The following is a 19,059-nucleotide window of genomic DNA, read 5'->3' on the forward strand; positions in this document are numbered from 1 at the left end:
CTGTGCAAGTTAGATGTACCTTTGTCCCTTGTAGTGAACATGTAGCAAACTCCTGATTTTTTAAGGCAGTAGTGTTGGGGCAGCTGAACTAGTGGTGTAGTATTCAAGTATTCCAAGCAGTGAGAAAACTCCTTCTATGAATCAGATCTTCCAGTGCTTCCCTCTGACTTCCCTCTTGTACTTTGGGTTCCTGGGGTTTTTTTTAAAAGAAACAGAAAGACAGCAGTATGATAAATTGTAAGTATTCCATATTGGATTAAAGAAGAAATTAAGACAAGGCATTTAGAGAAGAAATAGTGTAAAAATGAGGGTTTGTCATTGGCCAGTTTTGGATTAGATGTCTGTCTGGTTATTTTAAAATGAAAAAAAAAATGCTAAGTTGAACTGTACTATTACAGTTAAGCTATCCTTGCAATGCAACATTTGAGGATAATGCAGAGGAGGACCTGGACATCATCCAGAAAGGACTTTAGTAGTGGAAATTATGAACTTCTAAAAGAGGATTCTCCACTTGAGAATGGAAAAAGTAGTAACAACCTGCGGGGTAGACTGAGGCTGGTTGGCTGTAAACAGCTCAGCAGAAGAATGCAGCCCTAGTGGGTGGCTTAACGATGTGCATGTCAAGAAGGCAAATACAGGATTGTGTACCAGGCACAGTATTTCCAGCAGGGAAGAAAACATGATTAGCATTGTGCAAACTCCTGCTAAGACCTTGCTGGAGTCCTACTCACAGTTCTGGTTGCTTTTGTTAGGAAAAATTGGAACTGGAACAGGCACAAGGAAGAGATTCTGAAACAAGAGAACCTGTCATTAAAAATAAATCCATTTTCTTAGGCATGGTTAAAATAGTATATAAGCTCAGTTTTGTTAGCAAGACTAATAAAGTGGACATTAAAAGTTCTAAAGGGGAAATTTAAAACAGAACCAGAATGCAGTGGTGAAGAGATGATGTGGGGACTGGTTAATACATAGATGTTCACCTGAGGGTGCAATTTCATGAAGGGGTTTTTGGCAACAGTGGTGGCTGACGTGTTCCTGTTTTTCTAACTCATCTTGCTCTGTGTGCTATCAGAGGCACTTGTAGCTGCAGGACAAACACACAGTGGAGGCAGCTGTATGTGGATTTACCAAGAGTTTCTCACAGATCAGTTCCTTTCTTCATTGCATGAGTGCAGGTGTAAAATATTAGTGCAGTGACCCTATGAAAAATCACTGTGGTTTAAGCCAAGGTTCAGCTTTGGCAGCAGCAGTGCCCAGCCATTCCTTCCTGGCTGTCTGGACACAGCTCTTTGCACAGCTGAGCTGTAAGCCAAACCAAGCACCAGCCCTGAATGAAAAGCAACACAGTAAAAAAGGGGAGAATTGGTTTGTGCAGGGTATTTTGAGTAGTTTTGTTTCTCCTTTGATTTGGTGGAGTGTGACCATGCCCAGGCTGTTCCAGGATGATGCAGTAGCCAGAGGGGCTGCAGACTGGGCTCTGCTGAACAAATGCTGGTGAAGCCACAGCCTGAGATGGAACAAGGCTGTGTTTCACATGAGTGGGATAAAAAAGTTCTCTGAATGGGAAAAGAGAAAAATCGTGATCATCATCTCTAGCTGATGAGCCTGAAGGTGCTCTGCAACCTCTCTTTATTCTTTTAGAGGCAAAGCTATTATTTTTAATATGCTCGCTTTTGTTCCTGTAATTGAAGTGCTTTTTTTGACATGTTTGTTCATTCTTGCTGCTTTTCTTCTCACTGTTGAATGATTTCATACCTAAAGTAGTCTCACAGTTTTTTCAGTTTTCGTTCACTGCCTCCTGATCTTCCACTCTTTCTCTTCACAAGGAAGAGAAATAGGCAAAACACTTGGTCACATATTAAAGGAGTCTGTTAGGAGAACAGCATCAATTTTTCTGAACACTCTTGAGCTGGAGCTTTTGATTCAGCTGCTGGTGTGTTTTGTTTTTCTGTGAAGTGTTACAGAATGTTTGAGCATAAAAATAAAATTTTGAGGACTTTAATTCTATGCATTTATTCCAGTATTCACCATGGAAATTTAGCTGTGGACAAAGCTCTCCTCACTTCTCCCCTCTCCTGTTCCAGCAGTAGGATCTGTGCTTTGATTACCAGTCCTCACTGGCCCAAAATCACTTCTTGCATGAGATATAGATTCTCATCTACCTCAAGGTGAACCAGAGAGAAAGTTATATTCGTCATCAGTTTCTTGAGTTCTTTATTGCTGAGGCGGCACAATGTTTCATTTCAGCTTAAAGAACCAATTTTGAATTTTCTTTCTCAGCAACAGTTAAAAAACTGGTCAAAAAGCCTTTATTGAAAAAGTACCATTTTCTGAGATCCTTGTAATTATTTATACCTCAGTTAGGGAAATGTCTCCTCATTTACCTGTGTATGTTTAGTACATACATGCCTAAAAATCATTTTTGTTCCTCCTTTCATTCATCTGAAAACAGAACAAATAATCAGTCACTTTCTTGAAGACTAATGCTGCTATCATAGTTTTAGACCTGTGTGCTGTTTTAGGAAAGTGAAAAGAGTGTCCAATGTCTAATCTTGCAGCAAAAGCAAATTAGTAGTGAATCATTGGAAACGTTATCAAGGAAGAAATGAGCTAAAAAAGCAATCTGTGGAGCCTGACCTCCTTAAGAAGTCTACTTAGTAGTTACTTGAATTTAAGGTCTTGACCCTTCACTAGGAAATGACCTTTAATGAGTTGAAAAATACTTCTTTTTGAAGAGTGAGGGAGTTTCTGTTTTCTTTAAAAAATAAACCATGGTAGTGTCATTTTTGATAGCAATAAGTACATGTTCTGATAAAATTTTTTAAGCACATCCTTTCAGAAGTACCCTGCAGCTTAAACCCTTCTGTGAGTCTATGAATAAAATGGAGAATTTACAAGGATAAGGTCAGTGTTAACATATAATTGTGGAATTCAAAAATAAAGTATATGTGAACATAAAAATATTTTCTGAATCCTTTGTGTGTGAAGAATGTTGTAGGTGACTGGTGCTGAAATATTTATTTTATAGTAATAGAATAGCAAATCTAATGAGCATCTATCTCAATGTTCTTTCTTTCCCATGCCCTCAATATCCCAGCCAGTCAGTGTCAAAGAAGAGTTGTTTACAAACTATAGATACATTAAAGATATTTCTGCATACCAGCATCTGTTTATAGTGTAGGTATACTTAAAAGATCTGGTAGGTATATAGAGTGACTGATAAAATGATTCTGACATTTTTGCTTGATAAGAAGAAAAATCAGACCACAAACTTACCATTTTTGTTGGTAGAGGTGACAGAGCAGTTAAGGCTAGCTTATCCCCCTTTTAGCTTGGAGATAGGAAAGACAGCAGAAAGAGAAGAAATCTCTTTCTGCATGTATTTTGCTTCTATACTGACAAAACCATATAAACAAACTTCTGAATTACACCAGAAATTCTTAAAATTGAAAATAATTATTTTTTCAGTTTGCTGCATGAGTTCAAAGCCTACCCTAAGGTTTTCTTGGAGAGTATCACAAGCACTGGAGTAGCTACTCCTCTGGTTTTCTTGTGGATCGAAAGAGATGGTTAAGATTTGGTGCTATATATGATTTTTTTTCTGTTGGATTAATATTAGAAAGTATGTATCCATATTGGGATGAGATCCAGTGAACTGCTGTTTTGTGCTTTGTTCTTTAGGTTTCACCCTAAAGCTGAGTTTAAACACAGACTTGGTTTCAAAGATGTGAGCTGTTGAAAAGTAGAAATAAATAGAATGTGATAGAAATATTGCTGTCTGGGAATTCAGTTTTGTGGCTTGTACTGGGATATCTAATTTGCTAAAGTATCAGATCTTCAACCCAGATGTTCTTCTGTGCCATAGTCATCATAATGCATTATTTTAAATTTTCCTTTGAGAATAAAACAAGAAGTGTTGACCCAGCATTGCCTGTGATGGCTTTCTAAATGTGGATGCCCCTCTGATATGAAGTGCTAGTTCACAGAAAGGTTCAATCACTATTTTAAGCTGCAGTGTCATGTGTAAATGAGCTGATACAGTGACTAATTGGAGGTTTAATTAATTTTGGGAATACTTAATTTTTGGAAGAGGTTCAGTTCAGTTAAAGGGAAAGGGTAAGTTAAAGAACAAGTATATGTTACAAATTGTGTTGATGAGTGAAGAGGGAAAAAGATCTATCTCTTTAGGTGTTGTAGCAAATTGTTTTCTTTCCAGTAATTGTCATCAATTTGAATACAATTGTTTTGACAGTATTAACCGCATTAGTACAAAGTAGTGTTTGGTGCTTAGGTAAGCAAATGCATAGCCTTTAAAAGGAAAAAAAAATTCAGGTATATGTCTTTTTCTATGTGACTTTATCTGTATACATCTGTAGTATCTTATTGCTACAAACTGACAAAACCATTTTTAGGAAATGCCGATCTTCCATTGAAAATGTTGAATTAAGGTGACTTTCAGACCTATGTTGCATCCTTCAAGTTCTTAACTATTAAACCTTGTTAAAGGAAAAGGAATTCAGGGCCTTTTACTTCTAAATAGAAGGTAATTTTTAAAGGAGCAATCTGCTCAGTGGAAGAGATATTGTTCATTATTTTGGGTTTTTTCTGTCAAAATGGTCAGCTTGTGTTTCTTACTTTTTTAAGTTTAGGAAAAAAAATTAGAGAGCCAAAACACCTTGTTTTACATTAAGTTTTTCAAAAATTGTGACGTGCTTGGAAAAGATGTTGAGCAAATTCGTGGTGATCAGATATGACCTAAAATCTCAAGTTTTTAGGCTCTGAAACAAAGGGGTTCAGCAAGTGTCTTTGTAGGAATTTCATTCTCACAGGTCAGTTCATCTCATCGAGCGACACAGAAAGGAAACAGGCTGTAGTATATTTCAATCACAACCAGCTCTTCTTGCAGACCATCAGGGATTGAAGGAAAGGAGACAGGAAGCAGAACAGACAGATAAACTGACAAGATTGTCAGTTATAAAAAGATAGTTTGCAATATATTGGTTTCTGATCGTTGTCCTTGAAGTCCCAATGACACACAAAGTAAAATAATTTGAAGTGAAGGAGATGATAAAAAAGGCTGTGATGTTATCAAAGTTTCAGGGTTTTATTCTAATTCAAGTGTTGTACTCCTGAAGGAGAGAGTAATTAATAATTGATTTTCTTCAAGTTTGTATCTAGCAGATAGAAAATGAACTGCTCTGTGCTAGACAATAAAGTTTTCATCAGAAACTAGTTTTAGCAGGGTTAAGGTTACACCAGGCCTGCTCTGCTTACTTGAAATTTTGGAAACATGAAAAGACATGAGACAACCTCTTCAGCATTCCAATCCACATTTTATGGCCTCTATGTACTCACTAACCTCCTCAGTAATGCAACACCTGGATTTCCATCTGCATGGGACAGCAAAACCCATCATGCATCCCACCTTCAGTTTAAGTAGATACATTTTGGATTTTGGCGTACATTCCAGGTGTTTGAATGTGCTGCTGCTGATCTTGACAAAATATCAGTGAAGAAATCATCTATTTGTGTGTTTTAAGGATCCTCAGATTTGAGCTGGTGTAGTCTGTGGTGTGCATGCAGACTGCAGAGAAAGATTTTGCAGCTTAGGAAATGTCTGCTAAAGGTAGCACAAAGAGAAATGAAATACAAAGCGCATGACATGATTACAGTTTGTTTGACTTAGAAAAGGAAGTCTTATACAACTTAACTCAGTTTTTCTTAATAAATAAATAAGCAGCCTTATCTGTCTATGACAGCTTTGATGATCTGTGTCTAGGGTTACAGTTGTTCCTTCCCCAATCTGTGTCACCTCTGTACTTTAGATCTGTAGAATTCGAGCTGCAGGGTTGGCAAAATGAGCTTTAGAAATTGTCATTTAGTGAGGATGTGATACACATTTCCCCATCTGCAGGCACAACTGTTGAACAGCTCCTCATCTCTGCTCCTTTGTGGTTCCTTTCCTCACTGGGTGGTTTCGGTGCTGAGACTCAGGGTGGCCTGAAAGACTTCTGTTACTCAGCTTCTAAATAAGGTTTGAGGTTCTTGTGTTGGAAAACACAGTTTCTTGTGTTCTGACTAAGGTTATACAACATCACCCTGGGCTGTTTTAATTTGTAAACTTGCTGTGTGCCATTGCAGCTGGAGAGAACTAACTGCAACCATAATTTATTTAACAGTTCCTTTGTGTTACTTGGCATGTGGAAGCGATGGTGTCAGCTTAATTGATCAGGGCACCTCTCATGAGTGATTAAAATTACCTAAAATTGGACTGTTCAAGCTTTTGTTGTGATGTTATTGTCATGGGATGTATTCAGCTAATGTAGTGTCTTAACACTATTTTGAGGCTGTCAGTAGCTTGAGTATGAGAGGGAGTTTGAAAAAAGTTGGAAATCTGCGATTTGTAAATAGCTGAGTCTTTCTTCAGGTTGTGTTTAAAAGTATTTTTATTTCTATATGAAATTGATGTATTGTTTGAACAGCGTGTATTAATTGTGAGCATCACTGAATTCACAGAATTACAGAATGGGTTAGAAGGGACCTTAAAGATCATCTGGTTCCAACCCCAATTCTTGTATTCTGTGCTTTACAGGACTTTTCATTTACTGAAGAGTCTTTGGCATTCCTCAATCCAAGTAGATAAGTCTCTGTTAAAATCATAGTGAAGCTTCAATATGGTCATAAAGGTTGAGACTATAGGGGTGTCTCTGTACTTTTTCTGTTACAGAACTGAATAAAATGCTCTAATTTTTTTGTCCCAGATTTAATATGCAGGAAGGAAATGACTGAAGTCAGGATTTTAAAACGTTAATAGATAATGGAAAGAGAAATCAGGGCATGGTTTCACAAAAGAAAGGTGGGTTAAACACACATCTGATCCTCTCAGAGCTGCAGTTTGTAGGCTCCTTTTTGATTTATGGTTCCTCCAACTCTCTTTGTCTGCTCAAAGCACATACACACACTGTGGTGGCTGGATAAGCTCTTCTGCCTAGACTTGACAAAACCAGGAGAGCTAAAAGTAGCTCAGCCAACAGCAAGGAATATTTATATTCATGCAGTTTGTGTGAATTAACAGAAATCAGGGATCTACCTACAAGTAAGAATGTGGTTTTGTGAGGTACCTTTGCACTTAGTGATTACTATACTCTATCAGAATATGTTAAAAGCTTTATTTAATGTCTCCAGAAAGACTTTGGGGGGGAGGACGGAACAATGACAATGAAAAGGATCATTTGAATTAAATACATTTAGTTTCTAGTGATTTATGACAATTAGGAGGGAAAACAAGTGTTGCCAGTGTTATTCCAAAGCTGCAGTTTGGGTTTTAAAATGTGTTTAGATTACTATAATTTAAATGTATTTACACTATTTTAAAACAATTTTACTTTGACAGATGCTAGAAGAGTAAGCAGAAATTTGGGGTAAGAAGGTGACACTGATCTATAGAAAGTGAGACACCTTAGAAGACCACTTTTTGAAGCATGGGAGGGAAGATTTAAAGTCAATAGCTCTATCCTTCACATGTCAAACTAAGTCAGCTGAGTCATTTTCATTGAGTGATGAAAGTGGATTTCTATGTATTAGAGGCTTAATTGAACATCTTTTTAAAAATGTCTGTGCTAACTGTGGGTAAAAGACCAGATTCTGAATAATAGTGGGGTATGGAAGAGAAAAGAGCCATCAGTATGGGGGATTTCATTGTGTGTTTGGAGCAAGGAAAGAAGAAAATGCATGTTTATTTTCTTTTTTGAGTAGTTCATTTTGTCTGAGTACCTCAGCATAATTCACGTGTCCATATCTGTGCTAATATTTTCCTTTCTTGTGAATATTTAGATTGGGATTCATTGACTAGTTTCAGTATTCATGTTCTCTGTCAGAAATAATCCTATTTCAATAAATCCTTATAAGTATGTCATATGTTGAAAGAGTACAAAACTTGGATTTTAGCTCTGTGAGTACAGGTTTGGTACTGTGATGAATTACACACTTCAGATCATCTGGTATGTAAAGGAACAGCAAAAGCCAGTTATAAAGGTTTGCAAGGACCCTCAGAGGGATATTTCTGCCTCCTCAGGGAGCCTTTTATTTTGAGAATTGTGTTGCTTTACAATCTCATTGCTCAGAAACATGTCAACTAACTTCCAGTTCATTGTTTGAATGGAAGAATTTGTCTTTCAAGCTACATTAAAGCATTTATTTGACTCAGCAGGTGAATGTTCACTCAATAGACAAACTTCTGAACAAAGGCTCTTTCCTCCTCAAATTTTCCCTCACATCTTTTTTGAGAAGACTTCAGAATGGGTTTCTTTAGAACTCATGTGTCAGTCATTAGATAAGTAGCAGTAAAAAAGGATTGACTTGTCGCAGCTAGGGCATTCTTGAAACAATCCTATTCTGTTTCCATAACATACTAATTTTTCATGTTTGAAAGCTTAACCTATCCAATTTATCTGACTGTATTGGTTGTTGTTAATATTGAACAGAAAATTCCATATTATAAGTTAAGGCACCAAGAGCTTAAATCATCTACTAAAAGAACCTTCTAAAAATACATGTTTGTGCTGGTGGTTTTTAAAAGGTTCTAGCTGGTGTTTTGGCAAATGTAACTTCAGTTTTGAAAAATAACTAGCTTTTTGTTATTTCAGTGAAATAGTTACATTTGTCTAAACTAATTTTAATCTTTTCACCTGTAACTTCTGTGGGGATTCTCTAAGTGCCATAGATGAGAGAAAATCATGAGCTTTTGTGGAATATGGAAGTATTGTAATGGAGGTTGTTTATATCTAGTGATGTCAAATAAACTTGAAATAAACCTAGTTTGTGTAAAATAGACAAATAAAGGGAAACAGCTCACAGTTCTCTTACTGTTGTCATTGCCTTGCCCCTTATCCCTTCAGCTTAGGACTGAAAGAAGGAATGTGTTTCCCACCTCAATATTCCCCCCTATTTGGATTTTGCATCTAAATAAGGTCCACTTTAAATGTAATTATAATGATGTAAGTATATTATATAAGGTTCCTAAGAGTGTAACCTTTCTGAAGTGTCAGGGTAAGAGAATATGTCTTTAGTATAGGAAAACACAGAACTCACTTGATGTTCTTTACACCAGTCTGTTTTTGGAAATGTTCATTTTACATTTAATGGGCAGCAAGGCCGAGAGGTATATTCTGTGTAACTACTACACTTGAATGCAAGAACCAAAACCTTGTTGAGAAGTAAGAATTGCAGTTCATTGGGGAAGAGAATGGTCATTCATGGCTGGTTTCTCTCTTGCAGAGGTCCATTCAGCGTCGTGCGGCGATGCATCAACAGGGAGACAGGGCAGCAGTTCGCTGTCAAGATCGTCGATGTAGCAAAATTCACTTCAAGTCCTGGATTAAGCACAGAAGGTAAGAATTCAGAATTATGCAGACTCCAAGCAGATAGGTTTTTCTGATTGGAAAGCCTTTCCTATGTTTGCTCTCTTTATGATATTTTCTGGTTTATATTTTCTAGAAGTTTTAAAGCAAGGTTGTATGTTTCAGAAGTGGCTTAGTGCTTGCATTTCTGAACTTTAGTAGTTTCTACATATATTCAGTTATGATCATAAATATTAGGTCTAAGCCATTTCTATTTCTGTTTGGATTTTTTTTCAAGAATTTGAATTTCATTAAAAAATAGTTCTGAGTCAAAAAAGCATACATAGGAAGTAAGAACACATGAATTCTGTTTTTACTAGTCTAGATTTAGCAAGTAATTTGCTATAAATGGTGAAGACTTGCTGTTAAAGTGCAAAATTATATAAAAATGTGTTTTTCATATAGTCAAGATTACAGGCAATGCTACAGAACTACTAACATGTAAATACAAGGCTGTAACTCTCTAACATTTCCTATTTTAGAGTAAAACAATCAATGTTTTACAAGTTGAATACACAAGTTGTGTGTGCATGAAGTTCTTCTTTTACCCTACATGGAGAAGAGCATTGGCTACTGAGTGACAATTGCTGTGTACTCCATGTCCTGTATATTTTTTCTGGAGATCATATTCTTTTATACAGTAGTGTTTTTGGGGGTTCCACTGATGCCATGCAAGTCCTTGTGAACCCAAGTTTAGCAGCAAAAAAGGGTCATTGACTTTTGTTGGTATTTATAACAAGTTGAGCCTTAATGACTAGTTTGATTTGTGAGGTAAATGACAGGTCTTGCTTCAGACTTTACCAAATATTTTCATTTAATAATGTTATTTTAAAAATATCTGTGGTAACTGTTGGTAAAAGACCAGACACTGAATAATAGTGGGGTAGTTTCTTTTAATAGAGGGCTAGTTTCTTTTTTCTAGCCCTCTAACAAAATATAAGCCACACTTTCCACAGTATTCAGCTTGTCATTAGCTCCATTATGGTTTTGGCAAGTTGTACCAAAACCATTTGAGCTAGCAAATTATTTGATATCTTTTAAATAAGTTCTGTCTATATTCTAGTCTTCTTCTGAGCCTCATTTGGTCTACTGATGGTAGGACACATTTCTGCCTTTGGTGGAGTATTGCTTTCCTGGCTCCATGACAGTAAAATTCAACGTTTTGGGGTTGTAAAGAACTTCTGGTAGAGAAAAGTAGTAGACAAAAACGTAGGGATTCATCAGGAGGAAAAGAAAAGCCAACAGTAATGATAGATTCACTGAAGAAAAGATAACTGTGGATGGTTTGCAATTTCTACCTGGGTCTAAAGAATAGGTTTGGGAGTGAATTAAGAAATTCTGGGATTTTTCCAATTCCACTTTTGTTGTATTGTTGTAATTATAAGTCAAGGTAGCAGATCATTGAAGTAAGATCATGAACACTTTCTGGGTTTAGTGGTGCCTTTGTTTTGTTTTGTTGTTTTGGTTTTGGATTGTTATTGGGGGGTTTTATTTTGGGGATGGGGTTTTTTTAAGGTTTTGAATTGTTATACCTTCGATTTGTAGTATCAAGACACAAAGACATAAATGTATAAGTGAGCATGGAGGTACAGATTCTCTACATAAGAATGTGAATTTTTCACAAACTCTTTCCATCTGTTGTACTCTTTATTTTGTTTTTCCTCTGCTTTTTTTTTGGCTTCTTTTGTTTGGGGTTTTTTTGCACCTCTACCCAGGTTCTAGTGGGGTTTTAAAGTTTTTTTTGTATTTTCTAATTTGTTTATTTCTGGTATGGTATTTCTTAAGCACATTGGTGGGCAGCCGTGATGGTGGCACTGGTATAAAGCAAACATACCTGTAAGGAAGCTGTATTTGTAAATTGTGTTCATGTAAGAGCTTTAATGGAATGATAAGATTAACCCTTGGAGATATTCTTTACCTGAATGTTTTGCCCTCTGCAAGATCAATTTTGCACAACTCTCCACCTCCAGTCTTTCTTTGAGGCACAGGAGTGGGAGAACAGGACATTCTGCATGTGTGGCAGCTGATGACAATTCCTTCCATTAATTCACATCTATCTAGAGTGATTAGAGCTAAAGGGCCCAATATGCTCCACACTTTAAATCTGAAAAGTCTTTGTTCTTGAGTGCTTTTACATAAAAACCCCTGTGGGATGGCGTGGTTGTGGTAGGAGCCTCATCTTTGTGTTTGTCAGCAGTGTACTCTTGTGGCAAAGGCAGCCAACTGCAGAGCAGAGCATTGCAGAGGTGTAGCCAGCAAGGCAAAGAAGTGATTGTTCCCTCTGTTCATCCCTTGTAAGGCCACACCTGGAGCAGTGTGTGCAGTCTTGGTCTCTCCAGTACGGGAAAAGCAATGATGCACTGGCATGAGTCCAGCAGAGATGGACTGAGTTGGTCCAGCCTTAAGAGAAGCTGAGATGAGATTTGGTGCTGTCTTCAGTTACTTCACAGAAAAATATAGAGCAGATGGAGCCACTCTTCATTTGGGCATACAGTGAAAATACAAAAAGCCATGTGGATGAATTGCAACATGAAAAAATGCCAGTTAGGGACAAAGAAATGAAAAATCTGCACCTGATTGCACAGAGAGTTTGTGGAGAATATCCTCAGAGATGCTCAGAAGGGGATTGCACAAGGCTCCAGGCTGCCAGGTCTGTTTTGACCTGCTTGGAGCAAGAGTTTGGTCTGGATCACCTCCAGAGGGTCTTTTCCACCCCATATGATCCTGTGGTGTTTGTAGCAACAATGTAATCTGTGGGGCAATATAGTTGCAATATTATACAGAGAGAAAATTTAGGCATAGCAGTAGTGTGCTAAAAAAGAGAATTTAAAACTAGTTTTGATATAATGTTTTGATTTCTTTAACTTGTGAGGCAGCTGGGCACCAGGTATGTTGTAAAGGGACTATTTGGTAGTCTGAACAATTCATTTAGAGAAATACATGCTGGTGTCTTACAATAATGGTATCTCCTTACCAGAGTAACAAAACCAATCAAGCTGGAAAGCTTCTCTAAGCTAATGTGTTATCAGTTGATGTTATTAATGGGCATTGATGGGCATTTGTGGCATATGATGGAGAAGCCACTAGCTCACAAGACAAACTTTTATCAGGTGTAGTGTGCTTTCCATAAGGCTGCTCAATACTCATAGCATGTATAGACACAGACATCTCAAGTAATTTTTATGTCTCTCTGCATCTCTGCAGTGGGTTGATAATAGCAGGGAAAATTCATGCTATGTAATGATGTCTGACAGCTAGCAAATCTAATCTAGGCTAAATTCTATTGGATTTATGTATTAGTATTCATGGTCTTGCATATTGTGTATCATCAATCTCTGTAGTGTTGTAATTCAACCATATTAATGAAGTATATTGACACCTTGTCACTGTTCAAGTGGCCACGTGATCTGTTAGATTAATGTTGATTATTTAACTTGTTGACAGATGCTACTACAGTTCACTCATATCACAGAGATTAAAAAAATAAAACAAAATGTGGAGGTTGAATATTTTTAGACATAAAAGAGTCTCTTTTGTGCTGTTCAATTTAGAGAATCCATGTGGAATAGTACTTGATGCTCTCAGAAGCCAGTAGTAGTAGACTCATTAGGTCTAAAAAAATACATCAATGTAAATAAACTTATTTTCAAGTACAGTTCTTGGTTGCTATACTCAGAACTTTCAGTGCAGAAAAGTGTAAGAACCATGTTCCTTATTTCTGAATTTGTTACAGCTCACACCTTAGTTTGACTGTCCATTTCCTCTGCTGCTCTCTTCACATCCCATGCATTTTCTCTTTGTTTTTCTCTGCATGGCTTGCATGTCTGATTTTTAGTTACCTGCTCTAACACCAAATATCTCTTAAGTGCAGGCACCATTTCTCAGGAAAAGAATGGGACTCAGTTCCTTACTGCTTAGTAAAAGCCAATACACATTACTTACCTGCCTTTTCTTAAATCCAGATTGCTTTCTTGTAACATGCTGAGTGTTTTTTAAAGCAATTTAAAGGGCAGTGTTTTGTGCTTACAGTGCATTGAAGTTGTTTTTCAAGATTTAATTCAACATGTATTAGATTCTCTTACTTTCAGTTCATTTCTGTAGAAATGTCCTCACAAAGAAAGGGATTACCTGTTCTTCTCCAACCTTCTAATAGTCTGCACCTTATTTATTAGGTTGATGTATATGGTTGATATACAGGTTTGTATGCATTCAGCCACTGTGAAGCTGAATAAATAAGCTGATAAGGAAAGACTGAGGTTTTCTTGAGAACCCAAACTGGTTCTGCTGGAAGCAGGCTGTGAAGACAGTCTGCAAAATGCTTTTGTCTGTGACAAAGAGCAAAACTGTAGCCAAGAAAGCAATGTTTTAAATACAGTTCTTGGACTGCTTCTGGCACAGAGAGGGGCAGGAAAATTGAATTTATACTGGCCTTGCTATGGATCATCCACGTTAGGAGAAGAATTCCAAAGTTATTTCACTGGGGAGGAGGGGATGAAAACTGGCAGGTTTTTGTTGTGTTTTAGTTGTTGTGTTGAGGGTTTTTTTTTTCCCCCACAAAGGGGCCCACAGATCTTACTTTCAGATTGTGAGTGATTTTCTGAAAGTCGAGACCTTACTTTTGTTCTGCTAATTTCATTAAACAGTTTACCCTTGTTGGTTTGGGGGTTTTCTTATTTTTATTTCTTTCTTTAACTTAGACTTTCATTTCTCAAAATCATTTTATCAGAGCAGTTTAATTTAGTTCAGAGTGAAGTTGCATGACAGTATCTTTAACTTTTGATACTGGGAGGCTGTGGTGAATCATAAGTTATTTTTCACAAAAGTGTCTGTAAGATTCTGCACCTCCCTCCCTGTGTGATTCCAAGGGTTTCAGAAAAAAATGTACTGTCAGTGTTGAGCTCATCTCTTTTGAGTAAAAAATACTACAAATCTGTATGTCATCATATTTCATTATACTGTACTATACATAGCCTGGATTTGAAGAAAGAGTGAATGACTCATTGCCTTTGTTTTGGAAATACCAACTGATCCGGAATTTATGGTAGTTGTCAGTTCTGTGTTGTATCATGTTTCACTGTGACTTCCTTCCTTGTGGCATTATTGAGCTTTTGTGCTCAGTATTGGCACCTGAGTTTTTGTGCCCAGCTTGGGGCTTCAAAATTTGAGGGGTGCCAGAGGACTGGAAAGGTCTCTGCAAAGGACAACCAGGATAATCAGGAAGCCTGCAGGATGTGATGGGCAAAGAGAGGTTGAAGGAAGAAGCTGGGTTTGTTTGGTCTGCTGAAGAGGAGGCTGAGAGGATATTACAATGTGTTCTCCATCTACTTGAGGAACTACAAAAATGTCAGAGCCGAGCTGTCTGTGAGTGGAAGTTGTTGGAACACAGGGAAATGGCCAGGAATTGTTGCTTGGAAGGCTCAGGCACAGGCTGGACATGGTTTTCAAGAGTTTGGGTCAGGATGGCTGTGGCTTCACTCAGCAGTGTGTGCAGTGACCTCCCTTTAACTGGGGGCTGGACCCAATGTCCATCAGAGGTCATCTCCCACCAGCTTTTCTGTGATCTAATGAAAACAGGAGGAAGGCACCATTAGAGGTTTCATTTCATTGAAGGCAGAAAATAGGAGGATATTTCAGAGAATTAAAAGCTCTGTACCAGTTTCACTTTGCTTTTGAATTGCTATTCTAACCCTCTGAGAAATCATAACCCAAGTATTTAGTGATGGTAGTGTTGCAGGTATAACTCTATTACACAGGAGTTTTCTTGAAGATTCATCAAGTGTGTGTTTGTCTCACTAGTGAAGAGTTTGAGGTATCTATAGACTGCAAAAATCACATGGTATTAGTGACATCTCTGTTCTTAAGAAAATGCACAAATGTGGAATTTTGAAAAGAAACTCTTTAAAATCTTGGTAGCTGCCTGTCACGGAGTTCATGTTGCTGGTACTTAAAATACCACCATAGTTTTTGTGGGTGTTGTACAAACAATAAAGCAAGTTGGGGTAAAGAGGTAGGAAGAATTTGAATTAACTATGTACCTGTGGCAATACAAATCAAAAATAAAAATAATGCCTTTTAGGATTATTTTTAAAAAGAATGTCTGGGTCATGATGGAACGGACCTGTAGTAGAGTTTGTGCCTCTCAGCAGGACTTGAAGATTGGTATTTGAAGTCACTTTTGGTGTTTATCATTTCAAGAGTTTGCCTTTCTGGGGAATGTGTTGTTCTGATCTTAGTTCTCCTTTCACAAAGGGGTAGAACTGTTCTGGTTTTGGTACAGGGAGTGTTACCTAAGCCTTTCTGAGGGGTTTGCTTGTTTTAACTTAATGAAGGATTTGAGTTTTCTTTTCCTGTTCTGGAGAAGCCATTGGCTGATTTGGTTACAATTCAGTTCAACTCGTTTGTATGTACAAATTTCATAAATGTCTAACTTTTACAGCTCTGCTGTAACTTTTGTAAACAAAGTGTCATTTGAATTAAATACTTCTGTGCGATAATACAGGAGATGGAACCAGGCCTCTTCCCCCAGAAGACATTTCTGTAAGTGTGGAAGCATGGTAACCATATAATAGAATCAGTGGATCACAGGAATGCATGAAAACATAACAAGTGTTGCTTCCTAAGGACTCATTTTTTTCTCTCTACTGGAAGTCAGTTCACTGCACATATGGTGCATGTTTTTCTGGTTGGAAATACAGAATTAAGTCTTGGGCAAGAATTCACATAATTGTTGGGGTTTTTTAAGTGTAAAATACAGCTTTATGTATTAGGGGTCTTTTGTTTGTTGGGGTTTTTTTGGGTTTGTGGGTTTTTTGTTCCTTTCTTGTGTTGAGGATTTCCTGGCATGTGCTTCCAGGAGTGGGTTCCAGGATTCCAGGAGTGGGTTACTAAGTATCACTGGTCAAATTTTCATTGTTTTGACCTCATTTGAAGTCTCACATACAAATTTGTTTCATCCCAGGAAGCGAATATGATGGTCTGTAGGGAAATATGGCGTATTATCTAGATCATAAGCAAAGAGTTATAGAAATCAGCTATATGGTATTAGTTTACTTCAAGAACATAAAATTTCTGGAAATATTGATGCAAGCACATTCAGAGCAGTGTTCATGAAACATTTTCCTGTTCCATCTTCAGCAGGGAAGCATAGTTTGTGAATTTATTACACCCACTTTATAGCATAAAAGGATATTTACCTAATTTTTTTTATGCACTGTTGCTTAAGTAGAAGGAAAATCATTAAGTTTTTATATGTTGCAAGCAATTGGTTCTTTATTCCCTCTAATCAGTCTCCAAAACAAGGACAGCTTTGTTTGCTGTGTGACTTCAGTCCCTTGCCTTTCACATGTATCTGATTTTGCTGGATTTAGTACAGCACTGCACACACAAAGGCCCTGCAGGAGTGTCCCTCTTCCTCCCTCTCTTTTAATCTTTACTACTTGGCTACTTGCTGCTCTGACAGCTTTGTTCTTCTGCTCTTGGTTTCACTGTAGTGCCAACATTGTGAAAAATGACTGTTGTATCCAGTGGCTGAAACCACTGTGGACTTGTTGCCAGATCAGGTCTTTACATAATGTTATCATGAAGCTTTTTTTGAGAAAGGTAGCATGCAGCTGAGCAGCAAGTGCAGGCAGCATTTCTCAGCTTTATAAATAAAAATGGCACACTTCACAGGTTTCAAAATGCAATTATATCAAGTGTATTTAACTGCCATTTTAATAATTATTCATTCTAAGAATAACATATTAGAGTGCTAATTAAAAAATTGCTGTATCTTGGAATTCTTAGAACACATATAATAATGGAAATGATTATGTAATTAGCACTAAACAGAATTTATGCAGCAGATAATAGATAATTTAACTGTTATTTTTGTTATATAACTGAGTACGCAGTTGGCCTGGTTTGGTTTTTTTAAAGTAATCATAATTGATTGGAAAGTGCTCCTGTAGTAAAATCTCTGTAATCTTTTTTCTCACTTTATATGAGAAGCACTAGAACAGGTTACCAGGGAAATTTTGGATGCCTCATCCCTGGGAGTGTTCGAGGCCAGGTTGCATGGGGCTCTGAGCAACCTGGTCTAGTGGAAGATGTCCTTGCCCTTGGCAGGGGGTTTGGAACTAGGTGGTCTTGAAGGTCCTTTCCAACCCAAACTATCCCAAACTATTCACACTTCCATATATGTGGAATAAGAAAATATCTTCACATTTGTGAACAAGAAAATAAGACCAATGCCAACACATTATTATGAAAAATTTCTTTAAGCCTCATGTCATTTAACTCCATGAATAAGGTTTGTCACTTAGAAGATAATTCCTCTTTGTACATATAATACCGGGCTTAGGGACCATTGGATTAAAATTCTTACTGAAATAACTAGTCAATTTCTTTGGGTAATATGTAATATTGAACCATTTTTCAAGGAAATAAGCATAGTTTATGCACATTTTGGTCAAGTGCTACAGGATATTTGCTAATTCAAGAAAACTTCAGTGAAGACTCGTATTTATGCATCACTTCTCCTTCATCTGGACAAAAATTGGTTGGTCCTTGAAATGTGTTGTTTGAATCCCATGTGTTCCCAGGAGTTAACAATCATTTAGAATGCAAGTTTCACTGAAAATGAAACTTTAAAATACTTTAAAATCTTAGTATAATTTCCCAATTTGGGAGAAACATTTTCAGATAGTGCTTATGACCCCGCATAAATCACAGAAGTGAAAAGGTATGCTGCAGCTAATAATATTTATTCCAAGCAGAATGATGCCTGTGGGTGTACTGAATAGCTTACAAAAGTCTTGGAGATAACTTCCTAGGTTTGTTTTGTGGGGATTTTGCAGTGCTAAGCCTGTCATTGAAGTGTTCATCCCAGTCAGCTGCAGTTGCATCCTCAGTCAGTGACTCTGAACCTGATTCTGCTTTGCAATTCATATCTCCCAAAACATAGTGAGAAAGATTGTAGCTGAGCAGGATTCTAAAGAGCCTAATCCTCTCTCTACCCAGAAAAAATACCACAGGCACACCTCACAATTATCAAAAAAATACTTTAAAACTTCATACAATTTCAGCTTTCTCTGTCCCTTTACTGAATATCTAGTTGGATGCATAGGATGGTTTAAGAGTACAATGACTTACGTGTTTGCATTTGATATTTAAATGTGTGAAGTATTTAGTAAAAGAGATGTCTAAGAACTCTGTGTGTTGTGTTAGTCAGAAGCAGGTCTGAAGCACCCAAGGGTAATGAATTGTTAAAGTGTATTTATACACATGTGCACCCAGAAGTGCTGATGGAGCTCAGAGATACCATTGTGAGGACATTCAGGATAACCTTTGAATGAACAAGGTGCTTAGGAGAGATGCCTGAGGACTGGAGGAGAGCAAAGGACACTCCTGTGCTGGTCCTGGTGAGCACCAAGGTGAACATGAGGCAGCCCTGTGCTCTTGTTTGGTAAAGAGGAGCCAGTGTTATCCTGGGCTCCCTTAGACACAGGATGGGCAGCAGGTGGAGGGAGGAGGTTCTTCCCCTCTCCTCAGCACTCCTGAGGCCACACCTGGACTGCTGGGTCCAGTTCTGGAATCCCCAGCATAGGAGAGACATGGAGGTCCCAGAGAGAGCCCAGCCAAGGGGTGACACTGACATGAAGGGACTGGAACATCTTTTCTG

The 19,059-nt window shown here is 37.6% G+C and overlaps 1 protein-coding gene across 10 annotated transcripts in view; it reads left to right on the forward strand.

Annotated features, from left to right (window-relative positions):
* Positions 1–19,059, forward strand: part of CASK (calcium/calmodulin dependent serine protein kinase) — a 188,276-nt gene that overhangs the window by 38,849 nt on the left and 130,368 nt on the right. For all 10 annotated transcript variants that reach the window (XM_085048768.1, XM_085048777.1, XM_085048794.1 and 7 more), the window contains exon 2: positions 9,277–9,389. In XM_085048768.1, the coding sequence (XP_084904894.1) occupies positions 9,277–9,389 (113 nt within the window). The remainder of the gene's footprint in view (positions 1–9,276; positions 9,390–19,059) is intronic.

This window comes from Lichenostomus cassidix, chromosome 1 (assembly GCF_008360975.1).
Source record: "Lichenostomus cassidix isolate B80296 chromosome 1, HeHo_3.0, whole genome shotgun sequence".
NCBI classification, from domain to species: Eukaryota; Metazoa; Chordata; class Aves; order Passeriformes; family Meliphagidae; genus Lichenostomus; species Lichenostomus cassidix.